Source organism: Theropithecus gelada, chromosome 2 (assembly GCF_003255815.1).
Source record: "Theropithecus gelada isolate Dixy chromosome 2, Tgel_1.0, whole genome shotgun sequence".
Classification (NCBI taxonomy): domain Eukaryota; kingdom Metazoa; phylum Chordata; class Mammalia; order Primates; family Cercopithecidae; genus Theropithecus; species Theropithecus gelada.
Genome location: NC_037669.1, coordinates 33580380 through 33596723, shown reverse-complemented (window position 1 = coordinate 33596723; position 16344 = coordinate 33580380). Strand labels below are relative to the sequence as shown.

The window sequence follows — 16344 nt, the reverse complement described above, 5'->3', positions numbered from 1 at the left end:
GAATGAGAGTCAGGTGCAACCGAGAGACAATACTAGACAATACTAGATTAGCTGTGCATCCTGAGAGTTGCTTCTGAGAACTTCAGGGAGGAAGTCTAGAACCCTGATCTACACAAAGTGACAGATGGCAGACTCGCTGTGGAGGACTCCTGAAGTAGTGTCCCTGGTTAGAACGCTGATTTCTTCCCTAAAGGTGATGTGGGCACAGAACTGAGCTGTGTGAATGGGAGGGCCAAGTAAGCACTGCTCACGCTGCTGAATTTGCTCTGGCAGCCCAAGTCCTTAAGGTGAGGCCTGTCTGGCTGCTGCTGCCGTTACCAGTCTTTTAGTATGGTTAGTCATTTCTCTTGTTCGTGCTGCTGTTAAAAGAGCTTTCCCTGTTTCTCCTTCTGCCTTGAAGCTGGCCAGACATCTGTGGAGTGACAGGGCCTTCCCAAGAAGGCAGAGTCAGAGTGATGAGGTCCACACAGGTCAGTGAGATGAAGACACGAAGGAATATGTAAGCACCCAGGCCTTGGTCCCAGTGACAGTTACTTGTTAACAGGAATGTGTGACAAACCCCACTCCTGAGCCCTTCTGATGGCATCAGAAACCTGGGGGAAATATACAGAGTTTCTTCTGGGAGGTGACTAGCTGGTGCCACTAGAACATCTACCCCAGTAGGGCAGGGCCTGGGGTCACCTCCCCACCATGTTCTAAAGAATCACATCCTCCTGCTGGAGCAGCGGGTGTTGCAGAGGTGTGAAGGGGCCAACACAGTTTCCGGGCAGGAATCCAAGCTGCTGGCCTTTCTGGGCAGGGCGACAACCGGAGGGAAGCGTGCAGCAGCATTCTGCCATTGCCGGCAAGTCTCCTTGAGGGTGGGAGGGGCCCCAAGCTGGCGAGTTGACTTGGGTGCAGCGCCTGTTCCTGTTGCACTCCCAGAGCTGCAGATGGAAGGAGTGAGTGTTTCTCAGCTCCTCAGGTTTGCGTCTATCCTCAAAACATGGCTCCCCTTCTGCCTCCCTTCTTGCAGGTTTAAATCTCCCGCAGCCCCTGTCCTTCCTGTGTGAAAGCGGAGCTGGCTCTACAGAGGGTGAGTGGGGCATCTGGCCGTGGTTACTGTGCTGCGGTCACTGTAATTTTCGTGAAACAGCACCAAGATTGATCGCTCCCTCCCTTCCTCTTAATGTTGGAGGTTCAGAAGACAGGAATCTGGTCTCTCCGAACCACATCAAGGTCATCATCCAAAGTTAACAAAACCTGAAACGAGAGGGACAGAGAAATGAAAGGAATGGACAGTCACTGCCACACTAAGTCCTGTTTTCTCTCTGAGATGCCCACAGACTGGAAACTGTTAGTTCCCTCTCATTCTCATCCCTTCTGCAGCTCTCTGCAATCCCTTGCTCTTAATAGGCACTTACTCTAATTATACAATTCATTTGTCAATTAATTCAAATATTCATGAAGGTTTATGATGTGCTATTCCAGATGCTATGGAGATATAGTTTGTAATGAAAGAGACAAAAATCCCTATTCTCCATGTAGCTTACATTCTAAAGAGGGCTTTAGACATGAAACAAATACATGAGTAAAATATAGCCCGTTAGATAGTAGTAAGTGCTAAGGATATAAGTTAAATAATGGAGGGAATATAGGAAGTATCAGGTGTGGGGAGGTAAAAAATTTTGATAGGGTGGCCTGGGAAGTCATTACTTAGCGGACATTTAGGTCAAGAGTCAAAGGGAATGAAGTCCTGTTGGATAGAGTGTTGCTATATAAGAAATGTACCCTTCTCCTCCATTTCTAGTTCCCTCGACTACTACTGTCCCCACGTGGAACCTTTGGTTCCACTGTTGTTGTCTCTGTCTCTCTCATGAAGGTGACAATCAGAAGTAAAAGACAAGGAATGTTTATACAGATTGGCTAAGCTTCCCAAACTGGCCACTAGGGGGTAGCCCTGCTCCACTCTTGACGTTATATGGCCCACCTGAGCCCGCTTAGCGTGGAGCCGGGGCGTCTAGTAGGTCTGGGGCCTGAAGTCTAGTAGGGTTGTTAATTGTCGATTGAACCTGCCTACAGGCACCATGGACTTTTAATTGGGGAAAGTCAAAGTTAGGATTAAAGGATGGAACTATAATTCAGGGTTGATATAAATACGCATGGCTTCTGAGAAAGGGTTGGGGCAAAAAAACAGAGAAACTACAGGAGAGATTTTGGGACAGACTGATCAGAAGGCAACAGAGGCGTGGCTGCTATCCCAAGCCACTTAAGGAATATGTAAAATATTTGTGAAATATTCAGAGAGACTGGAGGAGGAGGAGGAGGAGGAGGAGGAGGAATGTCAGTATGGCATGAGAAAGAATAACCCAATGTTATCGGAATTGCTAAAAGTGGTTCCTGGGGGAATTTCGGGCATGTGGGTCTAATAACCAATTCAGAAAAAATGTGCTGTGCAACTTAGGGAAAATAATTTTGTCCTTCTGTGTCTAAAGATATTGAAGGGTAAAAGAAAAACTAAAGATCTAACCAAAGGACATAAAATTTATAAAAGAAATAAGATGGTCTGTATATTGAATTACAAGGAGGAAATGGAAAGTAAAATTAGAGAGGAATATAAAAAAACAATGTAAGGAAGAGCAGAAGAAGAAAATGAGAGTACAAGATGTAAAGAGAGAAGGAAGTCACAAAAAGATAGATATGAACTCACCAAGAATGAGAAAAACAGAGCAGTAGCAGAGAGGAAGTGCCAGATGTCATGGTCATCGAAGAAATCCAGCAGAATGCACTCGCGGTTCTTCTCCCGGGATTCGGCCGGAGTTCCCTGGAGGAAGGTGAGGCAGAACATGGGCAAGATTCCCTCAGTTCAACTGTTCAAAGAGTTGAACATCTGGAAAGTTACAAAAATGCTACTAGGTGTCTGGTTTGAAAAGTTAGCTTCTGAGGAAACATACATCCACACAAAAACCTGTACACAAAGACCTCAAAAGCACAGGCAACAAAGCAAAAATAGAAAAGAGAGATTACATCAAGCTACAAAGCTTCTGCACAGCAAAGGAAATGACAAACAAAGGGAAGAGACAACCCACAGAATGGGAGAAAATATTTGCAAACTATCCATTGACCAGAAATTAATAACCAGAATGTATAAGGAGCTCAAACAACTCTAAGCGAAAAAAATCCAATTTAAAAATAGGCAAAAGACATGAATAGACATTTCTCAAAAGAAGACATACAAATGACAAATAGGCGTATGAAAAGGTGCTCAACATCATTGATCATCAGAGAATGCAAATCACAACTACAATGAGATATCATCTTACCCTTGTTAAAAAGGCTTGTATCAAAAAGACAAGCAATAACAGATGCTGGCTAGGATGTGGAGAAAAGGGAATTCTCACACACTGTTGGTGGGAATGTAAATTAGTACAGCCACTGTGGAGAACAGTTTGGAAGTTCCTTAAAAAGCTAAAAATAGAGCTACGGTCAGGTACAGTGGCTCACGCCTGTAATCCCAGCACCATGGAAGGCACAGGCAGGTGGATCACCTAAGGTCAGGAGTTTGAGACCAGCCTGGCCAACATGGTGAAACTCCGTCTCTACTAAAAATACAAAAAAAAATTAGCTGGGCATGGTGGCGGGTGCCTGTAATCCCAGCTACTCAGGAGGGTGAGGCAGGAGAATCACTTGAACCTGGGAGGCAGAGGTTTCAGTGAGCCAAGATCATGCCATTGCACTCCAGCCTGGGAGACAGAGGGAGACCCTGTCTCAAAAACAAAAACAAAAACAAAAACAAAAAACAGAAAAATGAAAAAAATAGAGCTACCATATGATTCAGCAATTCTACTACTTGATATATATCCAAAAGAAAAGAAATCAGTGTGTCAAAGAGTTACCTGCACTCCCATGTTTATTACAGCACTGTTCACAATAGGCAAAACGTGGAATCAATCTAAGTTCCCATCAACGGAGGTACGGACAAAGACAATATGATACACACATCTACGGAGACAATGTACATATACATACAAACACAATAAAATACTACTCAGCCATAAAAAAGAATAAAATCCTGCCATTTGTAGCAACACGTACGGAACTCGAGGCCATTATGTTAAGTGAAATAAGTGAAGCACAGAAGGACAAATATTGCATGTTCTCACTCACATGAGGCAGCTAGAAAAGTGGATCCCATGAAGACAGAGAATAGTTTGGTAGTTACCAGAGTCCAGGAAGGGTGGCGGGAGAGGGAGATGAGGGGAAAAACAAAAGAATGTGCGTGTATTTTTGACTGCTGAATGGCACACTTTAAAATGGTAATGATGGCAAATTTTATACGTATATTTTACCTCAAGAAAAAAACTTGTACACAAATATTCACAGCAGCGTCACTCATAACGACACAAAAAATAGAAACAATCCAACTGTCAATCAGCTGATGAGCAGGTAGATAAAATGTGGTATATCAGTACAATGGAATATTATTCAGCAATGAATAGACATGAAGTACTATGTATGTTACAGCGTGCTTGAACCTAGGACACATAAGGGAAAGAAGTCAGACACAAAGGCCGTGTATTGTGTGATTCCATTTACATGAAATGTCCAGAATAAGCAAATATACAGAGACAAAAGGTAGATTTAGTAGTTGCTTAGGGCGAAGGGGTTAGGGAGAAGTGAGGAGTGAATGCTGATGTGTATGAGCTTTCTTTCTGGAGTGACAGAAATGTTCTAAAATCTATTGTGGTGACTGTTGTGATGGAATGCTAAGACTTCTTCCTGTTCTGTGCCTCAGATATACCAGTAATTTCTTAGGCTTCGGCTCTGCTATCTATGGACGGGATGTAATGATACGTGAGCTTGGGTATTTGTTTTTTTTTTTGTTTTTTGAGATGGAGTCTCACTGTGTTGCCCAGGCTGGAGTGCAGTGGCGCGATCTCGGCTCACTGCAAGGTCTGTCTCCCGGGTTCAAGCCATTCTCCTGCCTCAGCCTCCCGAGTAGCTGGGATTACAGGTGCCCGCCAGCATGCCTGGTTAATTTTTTTGGTATTTTTAGTAGAGACGGGGTTTCACTATGTTGGCCAGGCTGGTGTCGAACTCCTGACTTCGGAATCCACCCGCCTCGGCCTCCCAAAGTGCTGGGATGTCAGGCGTGAGCCACCGCGCGCGGCCTGGGTATTTGTTGATGGATGGAGATTATGAGAAAGATGAGGAGATGCACTACTCCAGGCTTTTGACCACGTTAAGCATCCACTGGGACCAGCGTCCTAATACAACATGCAATGAAGACCAATTTTGCCATGTCGATAGTGCTCACAGATTTATAAAGGGCCACCCTGAGAATGATAACCACACGCAGTTAGTGTGCATTTATGTATGGCTGTTAAAAACCATCCCTGGTAGAGAAAACTTTCATTTTAGACACTGTGAAAACACATTAAGAGAGGGAGGTAGAAAGGCCAAAATGGCAAGTTGGAGAGAGAAGTTCTTTTTGGGTAAGAAAACTGGCCTCTTACCTCCCAGCTGCTGAGATTCTGGAAGAAAAAATACAGGGCGGCAGCCCACATCACAGCGGTGGCCACGATGCAGAAGAGCGGGACCGGGAGCACCTTCTCAGAGCTGCGGAGCTGCCGGGGAAGAAGCAGATGCGGCCTTACGGGTCTCCGCCTTCGCCTGCCCCAGGGCCCGACGCAGCGGCTCCCGGCGCTCGCTCTTACCTTCATGATGATGTAAAAGGCCAGGTACAGCAAAAGGTTGCAGATGAAGATGCCCAGCATGTAGGAGGCAAAGTCCCTGGGGCGGTGTATCAATCCGAAGAGGGCGCTGCGGGCGTCGGAGAAATGTGGGCAGCCGTGAAGGTGGATTTGTAACACTATTGGCTTTTCCAATCCCCCAGTCCCTTGAGGGGGAAGGGGCAGTTTCTTTTTTTTTTTTTTTTAACTTTTATTTTTAGTTTATTTTATTTGTTTTTAAACTCTTACCTCGTGATGAAACAGTAGATTTTTAAAATAATACTTTAACATATAAGTATCTTTTTTTTTTTTTTTAAACAGTTGGGTTCTCACTCACTCAGGCTAGAGTGCAATGGCGCAGTCACGGCTCACTGCAACCTTCACGTCCTGGACTCAAGCGATCCTTCCACTTCAACCTCTCTGGTAGCCGGGACTACAGATGCATGCCACCACTTACAGCTAATTTAAAAAATTTTTTTTGTAGAGGCAGGGTCTTGCTATGTTGCCCAGCCTGGTGTTGGATTCATGTCCTCAAGCCATCCTTTTGCCTCAGCCTCCCAAAGCCCTGGGATTACAGCTGTGAGCCATGGTGCCTTGCCTATATAAGTAACTTTTAATTTATTACACTTTCTTCCAAGCATTCATTTCTAACAACCATGTAAAGTTCCCATAACTGAATGCAATGTAAACGATCATCTTTCCTCTTTTGTTGAAGTGAAGTGTTTTCCCACATTCTTCGGTTTTTCATTATTATAAGAAACACTACAATGAATAAATACTTTCAGACATTGAGCTTATTTTTTTCATTTAAGATTAGTTCCTTAGAATAGAAGCAAAATCATCTCCATGATTGGCTTGACACTTATTATCAAATTTTTGCTAGCTGTCCATGGTTTTAAAATTAATGCTAAAGTTAATTTTGGTTGGAGTTAGCTTTAATTTTGTTCCAGATTTCTATTCAGTTATAGTATGTCCTTTATTACATAATTCTTTATCTCCTTGTTTTGAAATTGTTTTTAATGAATACACATCCACATATATATTTTTCAAAATCTCAATATCTCTATCTAGTTGGGTTTCTGTCCTCCATTCAGATTCACTGATTCATATTTCTAATTTCTAATTTTAGATCAGTGCCTCACTATTTTATTATCATTTTATAATATGCTAGATTATCTGATTAGGCTAGCCTGCACTGTTCCACTTGGTAGCCACATGTGGCTATTTAAATTAAAATTAATTGAAATTAAATAAAATTGAAAATCTACTTCCTCAGTCACACTAACCACATTTCAAGTCTTCGATATCTATGTGCTAATAGTTACTGTATTGGGCTGTATGTGTGGAATATTTACATCACTCCAGAGAGTTCTACTGGACAATGCTGGGCTAGTCACCCCTGCCCCTCCTTCCTTCTGTTAATCTCTTTTTCAAAGATCTTTGAACTTTTTGCCTAACTAGGCAAAAAACTTTTAGAATAAAACATAAAACCTTATTAACTTAATTACTATTCTAACTCTAAATGTATACATTACCTTGAGAAAGGATATCTTTGCAATAGTTATCTTTCCACCCAGGACCTGATGTCTGTCTTCATTTAGCTTAATTTTCCTTATGACTCCTAAGAAGATAATTACATTTTCTACAGAAAGATTGTGTACATCTCTCAAAATTTATTCGTAAGTATTTAAAGTGTAAAGCTACTATTAATGGACTCTTTTTGTTCATTTTGAATTCCAACTGACTTTGGTTTTTTTTTTTTTGAGAGAGGGTCTCACCATGTTGCCCAGACTGGTCTCAAACTCCTGGGCTCAAGCAATCCTCCTGCCTCAGCCTCCCAAAGTGTTGTGGTTCTAAGTGTGAGCCATTGCACGCGGCCTCAACTGACTTTGTTCTGTGTAATATAGAAAATTTTCTTCTCCCAGATTTTGAAATCTTTAGTATACCAAGCAACTCTTGTACATCTTTCCTTCAGATTCTCTAGTTTTTAGCTTTTTGTTACATTTGCTTTGTCATTTTCTCTCTCTCTCTCTCTCTGTGTATATATATATGCATATGTATGTACATACATCTCTATGCCTATATGTAAATACACACATATGTATGCACACACACCATTTTTCTTCTTCAGGACCATATGAAAGTAATTCCTTTTAAAATAACATTCATGGGAAATCATTCCATGTCTTTATGGAGCAACTGGGAAGGAGGTAGCCCACTGTCAGATAATCACGGTGAAGTCTGTCATTGAACCTCCTTCATCCCTGCAGGCCCTCTCGTCTCACAGAGCTGTACAAAGAGAGGCCATCTGCCTTGTCTTGTGAGCAGATCATGGATATGGTTTTGCTTATGTGAGAGACGGAGACAAGCCAAGTGATTCTGAGCCCCCACGGTGATAGTCAAAGGCTGTTCATTATCAAGAGGCTGGTGCCTTTTCTCCCCGCAGTGCCCTCTCTTTCAGGACCACCAGGACTGTGGAGTCTGCTAGAAGGGTGGTCAAGAACAGACCACTGCCCAAGAATCCTCTCATCTCGACCTGCCCCCAAGTAAAGGAGGAATCCTTAAATGGTATACATCTTATCCTGGGGCAATCCCTGGGGTGACAACATGGGAAGCTTCTTCCAGAAGCACATGCCCCCCAGATAAGACTCAGAGTCTCATGACTTGATTCTGGCTTCCTCTGAAGGAATGCCTCTTCATTCCTTAATGTTCACTGAGATTACAGAATCTTTTTTTGTTTTTGTTTTTGTTTTGTCAAAGGCCACTGACCCCGAGGAGCTCATCAGCTAGGAGCTACAAATAAAAGCAGTTAAACTTACTTATTGTTTGAGTGATCACTAAAATATTTCACTCATTCAACTGTATAAATTGAGAATAGGTTGCATAAAATAATTGTGGCTAGCAAAAATATGCATCTGTTGTTCTGTTCTATTTTGAGCCATTTGAGGAACAAAGGCCATGGGAAAGGAGGAAGAAGAATGATGTAGGTAGAAAGAAAGAGACTGGGGAGGGAAAGAAATAAAAGAGGGACTTGCACACACACAGACACATACACACACATACATTTAGTAAAAGAAAAATTTCTATAGAAAAGAAGGCCTTCTGGGTAGTCTTTATGGAAAGTTCTGTGAAAGAGTTTAAAGCTATGTTGGATGTTTGCAATCAGTGGTATAATTATCTATCTATCTATCTATCTATCTATCTATCTATCTATCTATCTATCTATCTATCTATCTATCTATCCATCCACCCATCCATCTATCCATCCATCCAACCATCTATCTATCCAACGTATCCACATAGATTTAACGAGTTTTGATGTTTGTCTTGTTGAGCAAATGAACTCAATGCCTCAGTGTTTGTAAGAGAGGCTACAATTGCTACACGAGAATGTCCTACTACCTTTTTTGAGTCTCTAGAACAAGCAATCCTACCTTCTCCTTAATTTCAGATTTCTTCGTAAAAATGACAGTCAAGGAAAGCTAAACCACAGCGTTACCGACATTAATAAAGGCAAAAACATGTTTTCATAAGACTACTTACAAGGACCAGTTAACCAGATTCCCCACAACCAGCAACACCATTCTATCCTGGAAAAGAGGAAAGAAAACATCAAGTGAGAGGCTGCACATCCGACTTTTCTTTTAACCTACTGTAGTGGAAGTATCAACTATGGGAAAACAATTGCATTGGTGAAAAACATTTTCTGTGGTTCTAAGAGTGCCTTGCCTATGATCTGACACTGATTGTATACGAAGACTAAATGGCAAGGCTTCTAACTGCAAATAGACCTGACCTCATCCCTGAGAAAGAAAATGTGGTGAGCAAAGCAGGACTCTATTTCTCCCCAGTGTTTAGTGGAGCTGCGCCCGCAGGCCCACTTCTCAGTGGGGAGGCTGGTGGGATGTGCTGATTACAGAATTAAGAGAATTCTGCCACTGGTACTATGTAATTGAGCACTGTTTTTCTGGGGTGTACTACTTGGTAGCCACAATTGCAACTCTCAGGCCCCAGCTGTAGGGCGTTAGTTTTGTACCCATTACTCTGGTTTCAAGGTGGTCCTGAAACTCCCAGGTTCCTGTGTCTACAATATAGTCTTGTAGGGGAGAAAATAGGGAGAAAAGGTCAGTTTTAAAGGACAATAGGCCGGGTGTGGTGGCTCACGCCTATAATCCCAGCACTTTGGGAGGCTGAGGCAGGCAGATCACCTGAGGTCAGGAGTTCGAGACCAGCCTGGCCAACATGGTGAAAGCCCGTCTCTACTAAAAATACAAAAATTAGCTAGGTGTGGTGGCACACAACTGTAGTCCTAGCTTCTTGAAAGGCTGAGGCCTGAGAAGTGTTTGAACCTGGGAGGCAGAGGTTGCAGTGAGCTGAGATTGTGCCAATGCATTCCAGCCTGGGCGATAGAGCAAGACTCTGTCTCAAAATAAATAAATAAATAAATAAATAAATAACAATGACTCTGACAGAGACTTATTCACAGTCTGTCCCTGTCCTTTGCATACTACTTAAAACTTTTAGGAGAGATTTGATCATACTTTAATTTGCATAACCACTCATCTACTATTTAAAAGTAGCAATTCTTTGTCTTTTAGGTGATCCATCCAATTTGGAGGAAGTAACTTCATTTAAAAAAACATTAATTCACCTATTAGAATGACTAAAATCCCCCAACAGTGACAACACCAAAAGCTGGCGAGGATGTGGAGCAACAGTAACATTCATTGCTGGTGGGAATGCCAAACGATACAGCCACTTGGAAGACAGTTTCGTAGTTTCTTACAAAACTAAACATATGATTGCCATACAATCCAGCAATAGCTCCCTTTGATATTTAACAAAAGGAATTGAAAACTCATGTCCACACTAAAACCTATGGAAAAAAGAAACTATGAATGTTACAGCAGCTTATTCATAATTATCCACACTTGGAAGCAACCAAAATGTCCTTCAGTGGGTGAATAAATAAACTGTGGCACATCCAGACAATGGAATATTATTCAATGCTAAATACAAATGAGCTATCAAGCCATGAAAAGACATGGAGGAAACTTAAATGCCCATTACTAAGTGGAAGAAGTCAGTATGAAATGGCTCTATACCATATGGCTCCAATTACGTTTTGGAAAAAGAAAAACTGTGTCAATAGAAAAAAGATTAGTGGTTGTGAGGACTTAAGAGGGAGGGAGGGATGAATAGGCTGAGCACAGAGGATTTTTAGGGCAGTGGAACTGGCTCATATGATACTATAATGGTAGGTACATGTCAACACGCTTGTCAAAACCTATGAGCGCACATCAAGAATGAGCATTAATGTAATGTAAGCCTTACATGGGTAGTAATGATGTGTCAGTGTAGGCTCATCAACTGTAACCAATGTACCACTGTGGTTTGGAACGTCCATAGTGGGGGAGGCTGTGCGTGGGGGGAGTGGGGGCAGAGGGTATATGGGAAATTTCTGTACCTTCTGCTCAATTTTTCTGTGGATGTAAAGCTGCTCTAAAAAATATAAAGTCTATTTAAAAAAGGAAGCCTCCATCAATTAACGTAAAAAACAAAAACATTACTTGCCTCTCCTGGTTCACAGGTAAGCAGGAGAACTTGCCTCTCAAAATACTCACAAGTCCTAATGGACTTTTTCATTCTCACCTGAATAAACCTTCCAGCCTCAATTCCCTTGTTTTTAGTGCTTATAGCTCCTGCCCAAGCTCGAGAGTGCTCACAGATTTCCATATTCCTTTAGAAAAAATATTCTGATTATAAAGGATTAGCAGGTACTTGCTAAATCCCTGTGTGCCAGGCCATACTAGCATCACTAGTTCTGACTGCAGCACTTTGTAAAGCCTGGGCAGTGGGCTCAGAGGAGGAAGGCAGCCTTCCCAAGATCACTGACCAGAGAGCCAAGAGAGAGCTGGGACCAGGGCCCTGAGCTCTGAGCTCACTACAGAAATATATCATACACTGAAGTATATTTCAACTATCAAGCAATAAACACAAGTTATAAAAAATTCTTGCTCATTGTGAAAATCAAACAGTACAGAAACACATAATGTGGAAGTGTAAGTTCCTAATGAACGTGACTGGAGTGACCACGGGTCCCAGTTTGCTGGAGATAGTCCTAGTTTATCACTGCTGTCCTGGTGGAATTATTAGTGGTGTGCCCTTCACTTCCACAAGGGTACCTGTTTGGATGATTCTTTATAGGGGTGCTCTGTCTTGATCCTCCCCATAGCTATGATCATTGTTCATTTATTTTTATTTTGTTTTTTAAAAATTTCATTATTGGGCGGGGCACAGTGGCTCACGCCTGTAATCCCAGCACTTTGGGAGGCCAAGGCGGGTGGATCACCTGAGGTTGGGAGTTTCAGACCAGCCTGACCAACATGGAGAAACCCTGCCTCTACTAAAAATACAAAATTAGCCAGGCATGGTGGCGCATGCCTGTAATCCCAGCTACTCGGGAAGCCGAGGCAGGAGAATTGCTTGAACCCAGGAGGCGGAGGTTGCAGTGAGCCGAAATCGTGCCACTGCACTCCAGCCCAGGCCAAGAGCAAAACTCCGTCTCAAAAAAAAAAAAAAAAAAAAAAAATTCATTATTATTATTTTTTATTTCCAAATTTTATTTTAAGCTCAGGGTTACGTGGGCAGGATGTGCAGGTTTGTTCCATGGGTAAACGTGTGTCATGGTGGTTTTGCTGCACAGATCATCCCATCACCCAGGTATTAAGCCCAGCATTCATTAGCTATTCTTCCTGATCCTCTCCCTCCTCCCACCGGCCCCCCACCACCCCACCCTCCAACAGGCCCCAGTGTGTGTTATTCCCCACCATGTGTCCATAATCATCACTGTTTAACAGTTGGGTACATGTATTTTCTTCTCTTTTATATACTAGCAAATATTTTGTTTATAAAAATGGGACCATGTTAACTTGACTTTTATGAGAAAGAGTAAGCACCATGCTCCTTCCCCACTCGGGCCTTTAGCTACCCTGGGCCATCTGGCCCTCTTGATTTTAGGAGCCCTGAGTGACTGCCCCACGCCTGTCCCTCCTACTACTCCCCTTCTTCCTAGGAGAGGGTCAAAGAACACAGGCACGTACCATATACAGAGGCCGGCTACACTGCTGGATACAGTCTGTGTAGAACACCATGGCAGCCCGCCGGAAAATTCCCAAATCTGCTGATAATACAAAAATGCATGGTGAGAAGGCTTAGTCAACGAAAATACAAATACTCTGAAGTGGCCCAAGCTTTTGGAGCCAGAATGATGTCATCCTCCCTTCATTAAAATGCATTAGAATGCTTTGCACCTAATAGGTGTGCAATAAGCATTTGCTTTGAAAAATGGAGAGATGCCATATCTGTGCATTACACAGCAGAAAGGCGAGGAAGATGGACATGAGCAACAAGCCCTCGCAAATAACATGGGTGGCTGGCCGACCCTTATTCTATTTCCTTCAGCTAAGCTTCTTTTTGTTTACCGTTTACTCTGGTGGTGTTTTCTTTATAGTAGAGATGTTATGGGTCTCCTCAATCGACTTTAAAACACATGCTCTCTCTAGAGGATGGGAAATCTTAGCTTGTGAAGGTTCAGATCTGTTCTTTCTCAATGTGGTTATAAGTTAGTAACAATTGAACTAAAGGCTCACTGAGCATGTTCAGAAAATCTATCTGAACTGAAACAATCATCAAGGGGAGGTAAGTTAAGATGGGGAGAAAAAGACAGGAAAGGGTTTTTAAACACAGTGGAAAAGGATGATATGAAATGCAGCGAGTGTGTGTATTAAAATGTTACATGAACAGTCAGGTTCAAAGGCGGGCTGTGTTTCTGTGAGCTGTCCACACCACAGATATTGAATGCCAGTCTGGGTCTGCCCAAGGCAAACATTTTCCAGAATGTGGATCTCAGCTTTGCTATGAATCCTGCTCCTCCTCAAGGTTACCCCTGTGGTCAATTTAACCAGGGGGAAGACACCTGGCTCTGTGGCATCCCAGAAGCGGCGTGGAGCAGGCTAGGGTGGAGCGCAGTCTCCCCTCCAAGCGTCTCTCTCTCCCCACTCCCATGGAGTCTGCCCAGCCTGAAAGAGGCTGTTCAGGGAGCAGGGCTGCCAGGACAGCCAGCTGGGTCACTTTGATAAAAAAGCAATCTAGACCCCTGGAAAGGGTGGCTGAACATTACCTGTGTCAGACACATCTGAATCAGTAGGAAGCAGAGAAGAAAGGAGAAAAAAAAAGAAGAGATTGTAAGAAAGTAGCCAAACATGTAAACTACTGATCATTTTATTTTTTCTCGAGATGGATGACTTCAGTTTTGCTTTCTGATTATAAAAGTAATGTTTACTTGTCAAAAAAGAACACAGGATTTTTCTGCTTGTCTCAAACATTCAGAAGTCTTCAAATCCTCAGAGTGAACTGAGACTTTTCTCTCTCCCTGTCTACTTTCGTGCACCACTTCCGGTTTATAATCCGGCGTCTCTCATGAGAAATCCCGGAGGTCGTTTTCCAGAGCTCTGGGAATGGTGGACACAGTAGTGATTTGGGGAAGCGGCTCTCTGGTTTATAAGAGATAATGATTAAATGTTCTTCCTCGTTGCTGCCGCCTTTCCTGTGTCCACATTGATTTGCTTGTGTAGCCCGAGGGGCCACAGAGAAAGGACATGTGATTAGAAAGCAAAGGCAGCTTATGACATGGGTAGAAAGGCTGGAGTCAGCTGAACACTGTCCACGAATCCAACTTCCTGGCTTTGGACTAAATTTAGATACAGTCATTGTCACGACGAAATAGAACGTTTTCTTTTGACTCTGGTTCATCTGTAACCACCTGGGGAAGACTCCATGGGTACGGAAATGGAAAATATTCAGTTAAACTACAGGCTGGCTAGCTCCCATTTGCTGTACTAGGCCCACTTGCCATGAGTCTGTCTCCTGGGGACCCACCACACTGGGGAGGCAGGCCTGTGTGGACAACAGTGGATTCTCTGTCTTTCCTTGGACAGTGGATTCTCTGACTTTCCTTGGACAATGGGGAATCCCAGCAGGAGACTACAGGGACAAAGGAAGGAAAGTGAGCTCGGAGGACTTATTTTGCTGGCGTCCTCCCTGTGAGGTTACTGCAGGCTGGCCAGAATGTCAATGAAAGGTCACTGCTCCTTTCAGAGTGACTTTTTTCCCCATAACTCTCTCCTTCCACATTTTGGGAACCATGTCTTCCCTGTCTTTTTGGGCTTATAGATGTAAAAGCTTCACTGCTGCTAACCCCAAGTTTCCATGATATCCTTTTATTCCCCTCTACCCCATCCACATCTTGTGAATAGTCCTTCTGTGAATAAATCCTTCCCTTTCTTTGTGTGTGACATCTTTTTCCTGTTGGGACCCTAACAAATTATTCCATGGTCATAATATAATACGCTAAATTTCACTTCTTTTAAAAGATAGGATAATTTGGCATTGCAAAACTGCATAAGGCAAAGGTGGTATAAATATATGAAAGCTCCTCTGTGCATTAGTGGTCACTCCACTGCGTATATCTGCACTCAAGTTTATTTTTCCAACTCTGGAAGAAACCAGAACAATAATGCTCCGAATGATTTTCCTTTTGAAAGTTTAGTTTGTATGACTTCACTTACCTTCTGTCTGGTGGAGGAGCATGCCCAGCGTGCCCTGCCAAATGTTCTACACAACTGGCTCAAGTAACTGGGGGATTTGGAGGTATGCTGGCTATGTTCATGCCAGAGGTAAATCTACTGACCATGGAAAAAGAATTAACCTTTGAAAACGAGCAATTGCTCTATTCGGTCTTCTAGTCTTAAAGCCATTCATTTATTTAGAATTGCTCTTAGACCTGGACAAGAGGGTCCCATATTTTAGAGGCCTCATTCCCTCATGAGTGAGGAGTCTGCAGGGCCAAAGGACTCCTCTTTTCCTTCTTGAAATTCTGAACTCCAGGGTGCCAGAAGCGTCTACCTGCCCAGAAGGCTCTGAGCCTGCTCTAGGGTCTGCTTAGCCCCCTTCCCTTGTCTATCCTCCTGAGGGCAGATGGCACCACTAAGGCATACCTCTGGGGGCAGGGAATGGCCAAGTGGTGGCTATTTATGGGGGATGCGGATGAACATCGGATGTTGGGCAAAGGTGCCACATGCATACCTGTGAGACTCCTTAAGACACAACCAGAGGTAGAAAAAAGTGTTCTTTGAAGAACCAAGAATTTTAAATTTGAACCTAGTCCTTCTACATTGCAGTGGAGGTATATTTTTCCCTCTCTCCCTCTCTCCTTTCATGTATTTAATAGCTTTTTAGTCCGCTTTATGACTTTGATGTTCTTACACATAAGCTATGCAGGGTTTTATTTGGACTTTTGTTCCAGGCTTTGTTAATATCAGAGGTTTGCCTATGTTTACATATAATAATTTTCCTTAAAATAGACAAAAGGATATGTAAGTCTGACTTCCCGGAACTTAAAATGATTTTTTTAAATTTAAGTGCACTAAAACCACTTGAATCTGTTCCCATATATGATGACTGACCAACAGCAGATCACAAGGTGATTTCTGTAGAACATACAATGCTCTCTGATAAGTTGGAGGGAGCTCAGCAGGTATCCTGCCTCTAAGATTGGCAAGTTGGTCTCAAA

General features: G+C 42.8%; 1 protein-coding gene across 6 annotated transcripts in view; it reads right to left on the bottom strand.

Moving 5' to 3' along the window:
- Positions 1 to 356: 356 nt before the first annotated feature.
- Positions 357 to 16344, bottom strand: part of SIDT1 (SID1 transmembrane family member 1) — an 89534-nt gene continuing 73546 nt past the window's right edge. For 4 of the 6 annotated variants that reach the window (XM_025375712.1, XM_025375715.1, XM_025375716.1 and 1 more), the window contains 7 exons: positions 13894 to 13908; positions 12815 to 12891; positions 9255 to 9301; positions 5697 to 5802; positions 5496 to 5606; positions 2690 to 2803; positions 357 to 1242 (listed from right to left, as the gene is read on the bottom strand). In XM_025375712.1, the coding sequence (XP_025231497.1) occupies positions 1180 to 1242; positions 2690 to 2803; positions 5496 to 5606; positions 5697 to 5802; positions 9255 to 9301; positions 12815 to 12891; positions 13894 to 13908 (533 nt within the window). In that variant the 3' untranslated portion in view covers positions 357 to 1179. Of the gene's footprint in view, positions 1243 to 2689; positions 2804 to 5495; positions 5607 to 5696; positions 5803 to 9254; positions 9302 to 12814; positions 12895 to 13893; positions 13909 to 16344 lie in introns of all 6 variants that reach the window. The other 2 variants (XM_025375711.1, XM_025375713.1) reach the window with 2 other exon arrangements.